We start from the raw sequence: 16084 nt of genomic DNA, 5'->3' as shown, positions 1-16084 counted from the left end.
TAGGGGGAGACTTAAAGTCCTTACAGACAATAGTGTAGTTTCATTTTAGCAATAGCTTCTGACAGATAGGAAAGTGTAAATTGCCTCTTTTATCTCAGATGATTTATTTACCTCCATTTTTTTCCTTCCCATGAGTTACTAGAGGTGTTAACAAAACTACCAGTGTCAATGTAATCAAATACATTACATTCATCTTCCTCTGCTTTAAACCCTCATTTTAGCATCCCATATGATAGGACCATCACATTTCACAGGAGGGTTGGCACAGGGAACAGAAGAGTGTGGGGGAAGGAAGGAAAGGCTATATAAGATTCACAGCTGAATTAAAAAACATGTAGAGTTGATTCTGAAGTATTTACATTCCTTGGTTAAACAAATAAAATTGTGGATTGTCAGAACTTATTTTTTTCTGATTGCTGTGTAGGATTGCTTTTGACTTTTCATAATGTGTATGTCCGCATGCTTTATGTGATTGGCAATATTTGTTTATAAGATCATTAGAATTAATAGTTTCGGGCAGCTAGGTGGCACAGTGGATAAAGCACTGGCCCTGGATTCAGGAGTACCTGAGTTCAAATCCGGCCTTAGATGCTTGACACTTAGTAGCTGTGTGACCCTGGGCAAGTCACTTAACCCCCATTGCCCCACCAAAAAAAAAAACAAAAAAAAAGAATTAATAGTTTCCAAATACCTGACCGTTCTAAGTATTCAATTAACATGTGGGCTTTGGGATAAATTGTAAGTTCTTTTTTTTTTCTTTTACCCTGCATCACATATCCCCAACCAAAGTGTCTCTTTGTTCACAGAACCATATTTTGTCCAAGCAGTGGATTATGGTGACTATATCTACTTCTTCTTTAGGGAAATCGCAGTGGAATACAACAGCATGGGAAAGGTAAGTGAGGAGCACGTTTGTGGCCTTCTTTGAGACACCCAGGGGAATCCACTTCAGGAGCAATGTTGTTATGAATGACCTTGCAATGAGAGCCATAAATCATATTGACAGGGTCATCATTTTGAGGAGGTCCTGCTGCTGAGGCCCACGTTTGGTCAGAGTGAAACATCATGCTTTCTCAATATTCACTCTATGATTTGAAGGCATATTAAAGTATTTCTACCAAAAAAAAAAATGTAACCCACACATATTTGTTTTATTCCCAAAATAGCTTCAATCAGTTTAAAAAAAAACCTAACTTTCAAGTACAATAGGCAGACCAGGATAAAGAGAGTAAGCAAAGGAAGGCTTTGGCTTTTCCTTTTTTGTCTTAAGGATATTGGACAAAAACAGTTGGGCACAATGGCTTTCCAGATAAACATAATGAAATGTTTCAGGTCACCAAGGGTGGAGGGCACAAATAAAATAGCAGCTAAATCTGAAGGCTTTTAAGGAGTAGAGATAGGAGGCACAAGGCAGTCAGTGTGGGTTGCAGGGATATTTAATGTAAAATGTGCCTTTGTTTGAGGAAATAGAAAGTTAAGCAGCAATCCATATGGAAATGAGTTAATGTGGCTGACAACCGATCTCTTGAAGGATTTACGTATTAAATGCCACAGCCTTATCTTTTATAGCACACTGTTCCAAAGCTGAGTTTTCCAGTTTGTTATTTTCCACAGTTTATAGGAACACAGGATTAAATTAAGCGCCTTCTTGTTCCAGCTCAATTTTAAAGAAAAGAAGAATTCTGCTAAGGTCCTCCCTCTCATGGTCCAAATGTGTTCATCTTCCCCATGTGTTTTTGCCCGTTTTAGGTAGTTTTCCCAAGAGTCGCTCAGGTTTGCAAAAATGACATGGGAGGATCACAAAGAGTCCTGGAAAAACAGTGGACTTCCTTTCTCAAGGCTCGCTTGAACTGCTCAGTTCCTGGTGATTCACATTTTTATTTCAACATACTGCAGGCAGTTACAGATGTTATCCATATTAATGGCCGTGATGTTGTCCTAGCAACCTTCTCCACACCTTATAACAGGTAACCGTGCAGTGGCTGCTGACCTTATCTTGTCTTCTTTCTGCCCTTTCCAGTGAGGTTTCTCTTATATTATACCACATTAGCAACTATAAGAAAAATGTTCATTTGTGTGCAGCTAGAAAAAGCAGTTAATATCCAGTTTTCATCAATAAATTCTGTAATTTATACGCACACATTAGATTAGTCGGGATGCAGGGGGGTGATTAAAGACAGGAATTAGATGCTGCACTATTTCCATGCTTTCAATTTAATCTTTGTCCCCTGTGCTTTTCTCTCTCTCTTAAGGAGATGGTGACTAGCATTTTAAAGAGATAATTGGCACAAATACAACAGCTATTTGCCATTTTTTTAGGCATCTCTGAACATTATGGAGACTAGTGTACTTGGTCACAGATTGCTCTGTAGTGCCTCTCCTCTGTGTATGATAACAAAGGACTTTTACATGAAAATGGCACTCTGGTCACTTACACAGTCATCTTTTCAAGCAGCTTATTTCTGGAGCAGACACAGATTGCAGGCACTTGGGTGCGACCTTCTAGTTAGTTGCCTTGGAGCTGGCTTCATAAATGGGGATGTGATAGCAGGTGAGGAATAAGCAATGGAAACTGAAAAACTAGGGGGGTTGTCATACTGACTCTAAAACTAATTAAAAGAGGTAAGGGTTGGGGCAGAGAAAGTAAATTATCTTTTCCCATAAAATGCTTTCAGATGTGGGTTGGTGACTGAAACACTAGAAGGTCAGTACTATATTTTAGAATATAATTTGGTAGAAGTCGGGCACGTTTTACACCCTATCCAAGAATACTTAGTCACTGAAGTACACAATGAGCCTCAGTAAAAGACATTTTCACTTGCAAAGCTATCCTTGAAATGGACCTCAAGAACAATTTTAGAGCCAGAGATCGGGATATGATGGATTTAATTTATATTTCTAGAACATTCTATTCACGAATTTCAACTATTACTAAACCTAATTATTCTCAGTTTTCAAATCAGGAAAATAAGGCATAGAAAAAGCTAAATAATTGAAAAATAATCCTACCAAGAATAAAGGGAAAATATTTTTTAAAACAACATGGTATGAGGCTTCCTGGTTATGAATTCTCTATCCTGACATTTATATAATTTGTAGCCTAAAAGAAGCACAGCATTTCTGTGTAAAAAGTGATCATAATTCTGGGCCTATTTATAAGAGCAGAATATGCAAGACTATAATCTCAGCTCCCTGTAGCAGCTATGGTATTCTAAGGAGAATCCCATCCTCTTAATGCATGGTGTTGTGGATTTGGGGCCAGAAGCCCTGAGGTTAGGCTCTAGCTTTGCTCTTCTCTAGCCATGTGACCCTGAGCAAGTCACTTTCCCACACTAGGTCATAATTTTTTTTCTTTTAAAAAAAGCCTGTGAAATTAAGGGGATGAATAAAGTCCCTTCTAATGATTTAATTTAATTTTTTTTTATTTCAAGAGATACTTGGAGGCATCCTAAAAGATAGCCAAACAAAGAATGATGCTGTAAGACAATTGGACCAGTTCTGTGATGATAAAATCACTGGTAAAAGTTTCTATGAATAAATGTTGACAAATTGAGTTCAGCCTCAAAAAGTTTAAAAGATGATATGAAAAGAACAAGTTGAAAGATTATAGCATGCCTTTCAATTCTATGGAGGGAGAGCAGTAGCCAACTACTTTCCAGTGTGCAGACATAAACTAATGGGTTCAAATTATAGTATGACTTTTTCTGTTAGAGATCAGTAAGGATTTCTTCGCTGAAAGGATGGTTAGTGTAACTAGGAGGTATCACTGTAAAGCAAAGTTGACTGGGAAGATCTTTTTACCATCATGCATTGTAGGATTTGGGGTAGTCCACTTCTCCCAGACCACACCTTTATCCTTTCTACTATGTGCCCCAAGGGGTGGGACCTTACCTTTGGTCCACATACCTACCTCACCTTTCTTCTGTTCGAGACTGGAGATTTGGAGATCTAGGGCCTAAGGCTCCTTCTCTAGCCTAGACACAAAATGGCTTTGTGCTCTACTTTGCTATTTTAGGGAGCTTATAAATATAACTTATTAATAAAAAGTATCACCATAAGATCCTCTCATATTGTCCCAGATCCCCATTAAATCTGACCATTGGATCTGCTTTTTAACTCTGTAAATTCCAATTAGTCAGTGACATTCTTCCTTTCCCCTTTTCCTGCATGAAATATGGAGAGAGGTGTGGAGTACAAAGTATTCTTGATTAATCATGGATTTAATTGAAAGCAAAATCAGGATAAACAGTTGTAAGGACTAATGTGAAATATCATATAATAGCACATATGGGGAAAGAAAAGTTGGGAGAAAATAAAACCTTTCTGAAGCTTTCCTCACTTCTTAAGTGACTAGGGTGTCCTTAAAGGGACCAGCCTATCTCACAAGTTTTAGTCTGAGTTCTTTGTTCTGAGTTCATAAAGCAGAGCTTGCCCTGAGGCTAGCCTGGTATGCTCAGTCCTCAGTTCTGGAACATAAGACAGTTGCTGCAGGGACCCAATCAGCATGGTCCTGTCGTTACTGTCCCTCTCTCCTCTCTATCCCATCTGTCTCCAGCAGGTACACTCCCTCTCCTGAGCTACATGACAGATTCCTTCAAAAGCCCCTACTGCCACAGGAAGTCCATCTCTCTAGCTCAAAGATTCTGATAGTTCTAGTCTCTGTCAGGGTAAGAAGTGAATGACCTCTCTTCAGGACTGAGCATTTCAAAATTTCCACTAAAGGCTAAGACCCTTACTCCTCTGTCAGGGTAGCTAATCCAAACATATCCAAATACTTTGTTACATTCAACGGTGGATTGGGAAGACTGGAATCTCAAGTCCATGATGTTTTAAAACAATAAATAAGCATCTATCTATGTAACATTGTTTTAAGGAAAGTCCTGTCTGGACTGAGGGACCCAGACTAGCACCTTCTTTAGCACCCCTTCAGTCTGACCATTTTATGGCTACTTTGCCACTAATATACAGTTACACTCATGAGTACTGTAGAACCCCATATGAGGTATTTTTCTAAAATAGCTTCTTGAAAATGTATCAGTTCTTTCTCTGGATGCAGAGAGCGTCTTTCTTTTTAGGTCCTCTGTCGTTAATTTGGGTATTTATATATGTATGTATGTATATACACACAAACCGCATGCCCATTTCCCCATGTTCCCCTTTCTTTATCCTAAAAATCGACATTTGTTCAGTCCAATTAAAAAAAAACTGCACATATGACTTCCCAGCTTAAATATACTCAGTGCCCTTTCCAGATCCAAATGTGATTTTTTGTTATGGTTTGGCAACTACCTAAGGGGTTTCTAGTTATTTTAAGAGATATGATATTCTCAAAGCAAAATTAATTTTAATTCACAAAATAAAGATAAGCCATCCAGCACTTTTATCACTAAGAGATTTGGAAGGATAAGGTTAGAGACTGAATCTCTGATTTCACTACTATAGGGAACTCCTGAGTAAGGAAACTTCCACTTGCAGTTCAGGTTGCCATGTTCTCTGCAATTGTCTGGATCACTAAGAAATTAAATTAAATCATCTGCCCAAGGTCACATAGCCAGCATGTGTCAAAGGCAGCACTCAAACTCTGATCTTACTGGCTGAAACCAATTTTCTACTTACTCTTTTTTTTGGGGGGGGTCAATGGGGGTTAAATGACTTGCCCAGGGTCACACAGCTAGTAAGTGTCAAGTGTCTGAGGCCGGATTTGAACTCAGGTACTCCTGAATCCAGGGCCAGTGCTCTATCCACTGCGCCACCTAGCTGCCCTTTACTTACTCTTGCACGTTGCCTCTGATGTAAGGACTGTGGTGGGGAGAGGATTTTTATAAATGATTCCAATTCTAGAATGTTTAAAGGAATTTGAGGAAAACACATATTGATCACTTTTTTTTAATTCAGGGTCTTCAATTATCTACTTTTTCTCCTCTTGTACAAAACCTATTTTAAAACACTTATCATATTCTTTATATTATTAGCATGTTAATAATTGTATTATGAAATTAAGAGGGCATAAAATCCTCATAATCACTTGTGAAATCTTTTCCATATCATTTCAGCATATGCCATGTACCAAAATTGGTTTTCTCAGCTTTTTGATAAAGTTCCCACACTTAAAAGGGCTAGTGCCCCATGTTTTCAGTTGATGTGGAAGTGTAATAGTCCACTACCTAAAAAGCCTGATTAAAACCTTCAGCCAGCTGGTGCCTGCTATTTACTTGATCAAAATGGACTAGCCACCTTCAGACAAACATGAGTTTATGCGCAAACAATAAACAGAGACGAGTGAATAATGCATGCCTTCCCACCACTGAAGAAGAAAAATCTCTAAGAACTTCCAAAAGTATCTTGCAAAGATGTAATTATAAGTGGAGATTATTATCATCATTATTACTTAGCATTTATATAGTACTTTTCATTTGCATAGTGCTTTGTAGTGGCTTATAAGGTTGTTATTTAGTCTTATGCAGATAAACAGAAAGTCAAAATTTAAATTTACAGTGTCTGATTTAAAATGTTTTTACATTTGGCATCCTTGAGCACCAGAATGGAGTGAGTTAGTTCTCAGAGATAGGCAAAAGTATACCCAAAGATATTCCAAAAGTATACCCAAATTAACAGGAAAGTCTTGGTCAGTCCCAGTCACTGATGAGTACTTCATGGGTATTAGACATGAAGAACACTTTCTAGAGGTTAAATTCTGTGGGTTATTGATTGGCAATTAATATCTGGGAATAGAAAAAACTTTTAAATAAACAACTGGTAGATTGCTTCCATTATGCTTGAATAGTATGAGGTTCAAAGGGGATGAAAAAGGATAAAAGTCCCAAAGGACAGTGAGGGGATAGGAGGAAAGAAGAGATATTTCCATCTTTGACTTGATTGTAATTAACTCATGACATAGATAGAAATCTTAGTAGGAAAAAAATCCCCCCTCTGTATGTTAGAAACCCTTGCATTGGGGAACTTTTTACAGTCAAAACCCCTGTAGGGGCCAAATTTAATATGGGGAGAGTTAATTGGGTGGCTTGCCATTTTCTCACACCCCCAAATTAGAAAGTTTAAGAGTGGACAACCAGTGACAGCAAGATTTCTAAGAGGTTTTTTTTTTTTTTTCAAGTCAAAATTTTATGCATCACTACTGTCCAGGTAACACTTTCTGTGAAATGCTATGTTGCAGTATCCCTGGGTCTGCAGTCTGTGCCTATGACATGGTTGACATAGCCAATGTTTTCACTGGGAGGTTCAAAGAACAGAAATCTCCAGATTCCACATGGACACCAGTTCCTGATGAGCGGGTTCCCAAACCCAGGTACATCCCTATCTATTACAATTTTGTGGAGATAGAAATGCTGATCTTTTGCAGTTATAAAACAGATACTCCCCTAGCAATGTACTAATCCATTTTGTGTTAGAAATGAAAAATACAGATTATAATGAAATCTAGAAATGGATTCCTGTAGAAAACACTCGTTGTGTGTAGATGTCAGGTTGTTATCATCTGTTGCTTTAACCTTAAATAATAGTCACTTGCTAGCATTTTACTTAAATTCCTAAAGCTGGACTTAGCCCATGTTGGAAGAGACCTCATAGGTCATTTACTCCAACTCTTCTCCTTGTACAGATAAGAAAACTAAACAAAGAGGTTAAGGGACCCATCTTGTCACCCTAGATCCACCAGCTCTCCATTTGGTGATCAAAGGAACATAGATTTGAAGTTGGAAGAGATGTTAGATGATATCTAATTCAACTTCTCCCTTATTTTACAGATGAGGTAGCCTTGATCTAAAAAGTCAAAGTGACCCGTCCAAGGTCACACAGGTAGTAAGTAGCAGAGCCATGGATTGAACTTTGAGGTACTCTGACTACAAATCAAGCACTTTCCCCCCAATACTATGGCGATGTCACTGATGTCTCTGGTGCAGAGCCCTAATGGAAAAGGGATACCCTAGAGATGATGAGATACTCCAGATGCTCCCATTTGCAAATGATAACTTTCCACTGAGTCATGATGCAATATTACATTCTTTTTTTAAAATTAGAATTTATTTATTTATTTATTTATTTATTTATTTATTTGTTTATTTATTTATTTATTTGCGGGGCAATGAGGGTCACACAGCTAGTAAGTATCAAGTGTCTGAGGCCGGATTTGAACTCAGGTCCTCCTGAATTCAGGGCTGGTGCTTTATCCACTGCACCACCTAGCTGCCCCCTGCAATATTACATTCTTAAAGCAATTTTTTCTTTTCAATATTTAATGAAGTTCCAAATAGAAATGTTGCCCCTTCCCCTTCAAAGCCCAGGTTAGTACAATTGATCTTGGGATATCTCTGGTCTATTTTGAGTGGGGAGATCTCAGACCCCAAGGTCTCTGCCTTAGTACAATTAAATTCCTATACCAATTCAAGAATAAGCTTCCTGAAGTATCTCCAATTCAGGGATGGCTTTGGAAATCTCTGGGGCTGGCTAATCTATACCATAATTCCCAAACTTAGAAATGGACTTATCTCTTTGGGCTGAACGCAAATCTATAGGATCATGGAATCATAGATACAGAGCTAGCAGAAACCCTAGGGGTCATTGATTCCAATTTTATCATTCAACGCATGAGAAAGCTGAGGTTCAGAGAAGTTAGGGTCACATAGCAAATATCTAAGGCAGAATTTGAACTTAAGTTTTCAATTCAGGGAGATGCTGTAACAGAGAATAATAATCCTACAGCATTCTCGTCTTTAAAGATAACTTTCAAAGTTTGAATGTGTCAAAGTGGTGCATTCACACTGATCCTTCCACATATTCTTGCTCAATTCCCCCTGTAATCATCAGTATGTATTTGCAAGACTATCCGGGTTAGGAGTGCACCATGTGGCCATGGAAAAAAGTGAAACTCAGTGGTCCAGGCTGAACTTATTAACTGTAATACCACACCCCAGGAGCGCTTACCAGAAAGTGCTTGTTTCCTGTTATGGACAGGATGTCCCATGATTTCTAACACAACAAAATTTATTTGAAAGCCAAGCAGATTTTTATTCTTCTTGCTCCAAAACCAAATTATTTCTTAATTACAGAGCTTTTGTAATTCCTTCATGCCCACAGTATTACTGTGTTATTAGCTTTTGATACTTTATCTACCAAAAAAAAAAGAAAAAAAAGGGAACCAAATTTAATCTGATTTCTTGATATTGGGGATGATTCCATTGAGGCTGACTGATATGAACCCTTGGCTAGATTTTAAATGGTTTTGTTTCTCAATTTTGAAAGACTCTACTCACTTTTCCCCCACCTCCAACAGTAAAAGTTTGAACTGATGATGATAAGCAAACATATAGTTAAGCCTCTGGGAATGAGCAGTATCTGTCCTAAGGAATATACAGATTTGTGGACCATGAATTTATTCATTTGTTAAAAGCACCATCATCTGCTTACTGAGATTTATTTGTACCTCTGGTAGTAAGCCAATTATTCCCAACCTAGGAAGAACTGAGTCCTAGACTCCTGCTAAAGAATAAACAGGCCCAGAGGAAATCTAAGCATACTTTTTTTTTTGGTGGCATTATGCATCGGTCAGCTTCCTTTCCCCAGCCTGCAGTACATTGTTGTCTAATGCTAGGTGCTTAGAGAAGCAGTGCGTGCAGAGAATTTGCCATAAGATACTAAATAACCTCTATTCTTCCTTCCCTTCTGCTTTCTTTTAGACCAGGTTGCTGTGCTGGTTCAGCATCATTAGAAAAATATGGAAGTTCCAATGAGTTTCCTGATGATACACTCAATTTCATTAAGACCCATCCTCTTATGGATGAAGCAGTACCTTCAATTGTCAATAGGCCATGGTTTTTGAGGACGATGGTCAGGTAAGCATCATGCAGACCATGGTTTTCAATGAGCCTTCTTTCTCTCTCATTAGTGTGGCAAAAGAATATATTCCTGAAACCTGCTTTGAAATTCCACAAACTTCTTCTCTTGTATTAGTCATAGCTCTATCTATCTATCTATCTATCTATCTATCTATCTATCTATCTATCTATCTATCTATCTATCTGTCTGTCTGTCTGTCTGTCTGTCTGTCTGTCTGTCTGTCTGTCTATCTATCTGTCTATCTATCTATCTATCTATCAACTTTTCAGCTAAGAAGAATTCCAACATTTTTAAGCTTACTCAATGTAAGGCAGCTCTTAGAGGAAATGCAAAGAGTTTTCCTTCAGTTCACCACTAAATCAAATCTGTAAAAATGAAAAGAGAGGTAGGGGTAGAGACTAGACCTATGATTTCCTTGGGATAGGGAACTACTTGATAAAGAGACTACCTGTAATTATGTGGATGGATACCTCCTTGACTTCTTCTAGTCTTAGAGTTGCCTAGAGCAAGTTTCCAGCATATGGAACTGCCAATCAGAATATATTCTGCATATATATGCATGTGCACATATGCATATACATATGCATATATGTTTGCATACGTGTGTTGTAGGAAAGAATTATGCCCCTAATTCTTATCCAGAAATGAGATGACAGCAAGGGAAATGGTTATGCAATGATAATTAAATAATACCCCCATATTTATTTTGATGTAATATCCAAACAATGTAAGAGGTTTCTGAAGTACCACCTGAAAGTGGTGGTCCTCCAGACAAAAAAAGAAAGTTTATCTCTATCAAGGATTGACCTTAAGTATTCACAGATAAGAGGAAGGTTTCAAGGCTGCAAAATAAACAAAACAGTTAGGTAGCTAGTTACTGGATTAACTAATTAATTAATTGAAATACTTAAAAAAAAACTGGCTCTTCAACCACATACCTAGAAGGTGGCAATGATCACGTGTAGCCTACCCAAAGACCCATTTTGCCAACTCTTTTTGCCTGTCCTATGTCACTAACTTTCAGTACAAAGCTGATGCATCTCAGTTGTTGTTTCCTAACCAAAAATATCTGACTAGAGAAAGGATGTCCAACACTGTTTGTCCTTGGCATCTGTGTGCCTTCCTATTCACCCACCTGAGCTAATTCAACCTTTAGCTTCAACATCCATATGTTTTCTTTTTCTACGTGTAAGCCCCTTTTCATGTATGGAAAGCAAAACCCCTACTCCCTCCCACCCATTTCAGAACCCCCTCCAGAGTCTGTGTATACACTTAACCTTTCATCTTGACAGTGTGTTGACAAAAGCATCACTCTTTAATGGAAGACTGTGGAAAACCCATCCTCACTGCTTTCTTCTGTGAGAATAATATGAAAGTTAAATGATGTATCAATTCCTTCTCCTTATTGCCATTTACTGGAGTCATGTTGCTAAGCAGTTACAGACAATTATTGGCGACTCTTTACCATGCAATCTTGCCTGAACCCACTTGTACAAGCCTACCCAAATTTGGAGCCACACTAATCCCCTGCATGTGAAAACAAGGGCCAACCCAGCTCAAAAATATGATTTATATGCCTATATATCCCTTTAAGTAATTACTAGAAAGCAGTGAAATAAGTTTTTGAAGTGGGAAAAGGAACATTTCAATGATAGAGTAACACTAAGATTTTTTTTCTAATGCAATGCTGTCATTACAGATACCGCCTGACCAAAATTGCTGTAGATGCTGCTGCTGGACCACATCAGAACCACACTGTGGTTTTCCTGGGATCAGAGAAAGGAATCATCTTGAAGTTCTTGGCTAGGACAGGAAACAATGGTTTCCTAAATGATAGCCTTTTTCTGGAGGAGATGAACATTTACAACCCTGAAAAGTGTGTACAGTGTTCTTTCCAAGTAGTTATTTGTGGAATCACGTGTGATGTTTCTGTGTCATGCAGTTAGAACCATTTTGTGGGGAGGGAAATCATAGGAGATGTAGGTTTTACATTTCTTGAAGTTATATTGATATCATTACTTTTATCCCTTCAGTTTTATATCATAAATTTCAGTACTGTTCATTGTTTTGAAGATTTTGTGCAATTCTTTCATACAGAAAGAGCATTGTTTTTCTTCTGCTAAAGAAAAAAAAAATGACACCAACCTCCCCCTTGGCTAATTCAGCTTACTAAGTCACTTTGTTCTGGAAAATTCTCCCCCTCAACTTGTTCAGGCTAGGGAAATTACCTTGCGGGGGGGGGGGGGGCTTTTTACCCTGAAGGTTACATTTATAACACTATACTGCCTTGTCAAATCAGGTGCAGTTATGATGGGATAGAAGACAAGAGGATTATGGGCATGCAGCTGGACAAAGCAAGTAGTTCTCTATATGTTGCCTTCTCTACTTGTGTGATTAAGGTTCCACTTGGCCGGTGTGAGCGCCATGGAAAGTGCAAAAAGTATGTATTTATATATCATGCATTATTGGAAACTATAGTGTGCTTAGAATGGATTCCTGATGACTCATGGTCCTCTTCTTCCTACAGGACCTGTATTGCCTCCAGAGATCCATACTGTGGGTGGGTGAAGGAAGGAGGTTCATGCACACATCTGTCACCCCATACCAAGTAAGCAACAGAATACCGAGAAGAAGAAAGCATTGAAATTACCAGCATTAATTAGCCTTTATGCAAACTAGACGTTCATTCACTTACACCTGTGAATGCAAACATCATCAATCCAATTTTGTTTTTTTCCCTTGGGATTAGATAGGACTCCACAATATCATGTGATGCAAATTGGCAAGCAGTGAATTGTCTTGAGGTTAGTTAAAAATATAGAGGAAGGAAACACAGGGGGCCTCCAAACACTCTCCAGAGAGAAGGAACATTAGGAACATGTCTAGACCATGATATAACAGCGGCTGAGTTACAAAGCAGTAGGTTGCCCTGTTGTGTTCCTGAAGCAGTTTGTTCAGACAAAAGAAGAGCAGTTCTCTTCTCATTTCCCATTACATTACTAAGGAGAGATTGTACCATATTTGTAAAACAGTGTATTTGTACAGTGAGAATGGTATTCACAGCAATAAACCTTTTCTTCTACACTGGAATACAATTAACCTTGTTACACCACATGTAATCAATCAATTCTTGGCAAGTCTCTAGCAAGATAGCTAGATTAGGAAACCCTTCCCCTCCTTTTAAGTTTTGTTTGAGTCGTTACTTTTGCATTAGATGCTTTATTAACACTGCTTTAAAAGAAAAAAAAAACAACAACCTGGGGCAGCTAAGTGATGCAGTGGATAGAGCACTGGCCCTGGAGTCAGGAGGACCTGAGTTCAAATCCAGTCTCAGATACTTGATACTAGCTGTGTGACCCTGGGCAAGTCACCCCAATTGCCTCAAAGGAAAAAAAAAAGAAAAAAAACCTAATGAAACAACTGTTGTGAACTCATGGCAATAATGGATTCATGAGGCATAGTATTTTCTCAGGTAGGCTCCATGGCATCAATGAACCTTTCTTATACCTATCCCTACCTCCCTAAAACCAAAAGGAAAGGAGTTGAAATACAGTCATTTAGCTCTGATTCCACACTTCCCCTTCAGGCCATTTTCCTACTTTAGAATCTCTATAATTCCCATCCTTGATCACCATTCCTCTAAACAAGTAGGTACTTGATATTTTATAGCTAGGTGGCAGATAGAGACAGACAGACAGCAGGCAGGCTGCATATTTACTTCAAAGAAACAATATTGTTCTGTAAGGAAGACACTAGCTGTGTGATCCTGAGTAAGTCACTTAACCCCAATTACATTAAACATCTGGGGCCATCTCCAGTCATCCTGAAATATATCTTGCCACTGGAGCCAGATGGCTCTGGAGGAGAGAGTGAGGTTGGTGATCTTGCCCAGACTCCCTCACTTAAATCCAATTCAGCGCAAGTCATGACATTACCCCAATGTCACAGTCCTCTTCAAGAACCAAGGACAAACAACAACTCCTCTATACCGGGCTCTTGCCAGACCTTAAAGTCAACCTGGTAACTGGCTCTTCACACAACTGCTAATAAGAAGCAAAACTGATATGTTATTCTAGAAATTCATTTCCATTTACATAAATTCACAAATAAAAGGGGAAACAATTGAAAGGTATTGTCTAAGAAAAGTTAGGCAGCCTAACAAGTGATTGTTCTCTCCTTATGATAGTACTACAAGGTAATGTCTGATTTTTGAAAAAACAGAAATCAGAACTTCTACATCCAAAAGAGTGTTATCCCCCCTCAAAGCAGTCTTCTTGAGAAGTGAAACAATTATTCCAGTAATGCTGCTATTGCTGGAAATATTTTTGGTGCCTGCAGCACATGCTTTTGAATGGTAGTAAGTTTTTGATTTTTGGAAATACTCAACTTTGATGAATAAGATGGTGATGAAACTGAATGATTCTATTTAGAGTTTTTTATCTTGTTTTGTTTTTAAACAATAACATAGAGCAGTTCTAGAACAATGGAACTGGTTTTGTTGTAGGGCTCATGCATTTTCTTTGAAGGCAGTTTCAAAAGGAAAGTTATAGTCTCAGAAACATATTGAACAATAGCAGCAGTATGTGAGGCCTTCCAAGAGGATTCCATTAAAGGTCAAAAATCATGTGGACAAATAATGAAATTAACAAACTAATTTTAAAAAATTAATACAAAACTGGGGGCAGCTAGATGGCACAGTGGATAAAACACTGGCCCTGCATTCAGGAGGACCTGAGTTCAAATCTGGCCTCAGACACTTGACACTCACTAGCTGTGTGACCCTGGGCAAGTCACTTAATCCTCATTGCCCCACCCAAAAAAATTAATACAAAACTACTATTAAAATCAATCTCATTACTTACTATATCTTACTAGCTGGTTCTTAGTGACCTCAGAGAAATGGAGGTCATTGGGGTTCTTTCCATTTTCTTTGACCACCCTCTTGAGCTGAAACCAGATGTGGAATACTGATGTATATTAAGATGTTTTTCCTCTATAGATTTCTGTGATTCTCTACATAAGTTTTATATATATATATAAAACACATATATAAAATATATATAATATATAATATATAATATAAATATACAAGTGAAATAATCATCCCTGAACGATATAAATTATCTTCAAATATTTGCATAGAACTTATTCTCCTAATTTTCACATTTTTATAGACTTTACACAGAACAGTTAAAGTGACTAGTCAGTCTTTATACTTCCCCTTCCCAATTTACTAAATTTGCATTATTTCAGTAATGAAACTTAAGGATGTTTTTTGAGTTATTACTCATACTATTGTGTTTCTTTCCCTTTTCCTTCCTTTCTTTCTGCCTTAAAAAAAAAAGACTGGCATTTGAACAGGACATAGAACACGGCAATACAGATGGCCTGGGTGACTGCCAAAGTAAGTTAAGTTTTCACCAGTGTTTATCTTGGGTCAAAGACTCTTTACAGATGCCCAAAATATTATTCCCTGCATGGTGCTAATGTTGATAGCACCAAAAAGCACATTAGCAACAGAAATCATTAAAATAACAAATTAAAAATGGATGTGTATGTTGGAGAATGGGGAATGCTACTCATTCTATTACATGTTTCATAGCAGTTATGTTTGGGGACAAATTTAGCTTTAAAATGAATTAATTATTATTGGACATGATTTTGTGTCAGTATTTCCAGTATAAAACTAAAATTTTGTTCTTTTTATGATGTGCTATCACAGTCAAAAGTCTTAGCCAAGTACAGTCAAAAGGGTGACCATTGTTTGTTCTAGAAATTTTTAACTAAGCTACTTTAATCATTTTTGAGTTAGAAAGCTCAGAAATGAGAAGTTGGAATGTTCTTGTGCTATGAGTTAGTTCTGCTCTATTTGACTACATTTGCTAAAAAAAATTATTAAAAGGAATCAATTTTACAAGGTGGGACCATGTCCTTTGGCATTCGAGGAAGAGGTTCTAGGGGATAAAGAAAAACAAATTCAGAAAGAACCAACTAAGTATAAGTAGCTGAAAATGTAAAATATAAAATGTAAAATATTACATTGTTGACCTCTGAAGGAACACAAATGTAGACTTCATTTCAAAGAATTTTTAAAGTAATTTTGTAATCACAATTTCATAAAACAAAAATCCATGTCCTAAAGGAGAAAGTGACCCATTCAGGCCTGCTGCCATCTCTTTTGATCCCAATAATATAGAATAATGAATATGACACTACTAAAATTATTTTCATT

The 16084-nt window shown here is 37.6% G+C and overlaps 1 protein-coding gene across 4 annotated transcripts in view; it reads left to right on the top strand.

The window, feature by feature from the left end:
- Positions 1-16084, top strand: part of SEMA6A (semaphorin 6A) — a 184038-nt gene that overhangs the window by 125766 nt on the left and 42188 nt on the right. For all 4 annotated transcript variants that reach the window (XM_043975815.1, XM_043975816.1, XM_043975814.1 and 1 more), the window contains exons 9-16: positions 807-895; positions 1750-1967; positions 7175-7306; positions 9693-9848; positions 11552-11728; positions 12152-12292; positions 12380-12460; positions 15198-15256. In XM_043975815.1, the coding sequence (XP_043831750.1) occupies positions 807-895; positions 1750-1967; positions 7175-7306; positions 9693-9848; positions 11552-11728; positions 12152-12292; positions 12380-12460; positions 15198-15256 (1053 nt within the window). The remainder of the gene's footprint in view (positions 1-806; positions 896-1749; positions 1968-7174; positions 7307-9692; positions 9849-11551; positions 11729-12151; positions 12293-12379; positions 12461-15197; positions 15257-16084) is intronic.

Source organism: Dromiciops gliroides, chromosome 1, assembly GCF_019393635.1.
Source record: "Dromiciops gliroides isolate mDroGli1 chromosome 1, mDroGli1.pri, whole genome shotgun sequence".
Taxonomy (NCBI): domain Eukaryota; kingdom Metazoa; phylum Chordata; class Mammalia; order Microbiotheria; family Microbiotheriidae; genus Dromiciops; species Dromiciops gliroides.
This window is presented reverse-complemented; position numbering and strand designations above follow the sequence as displayed.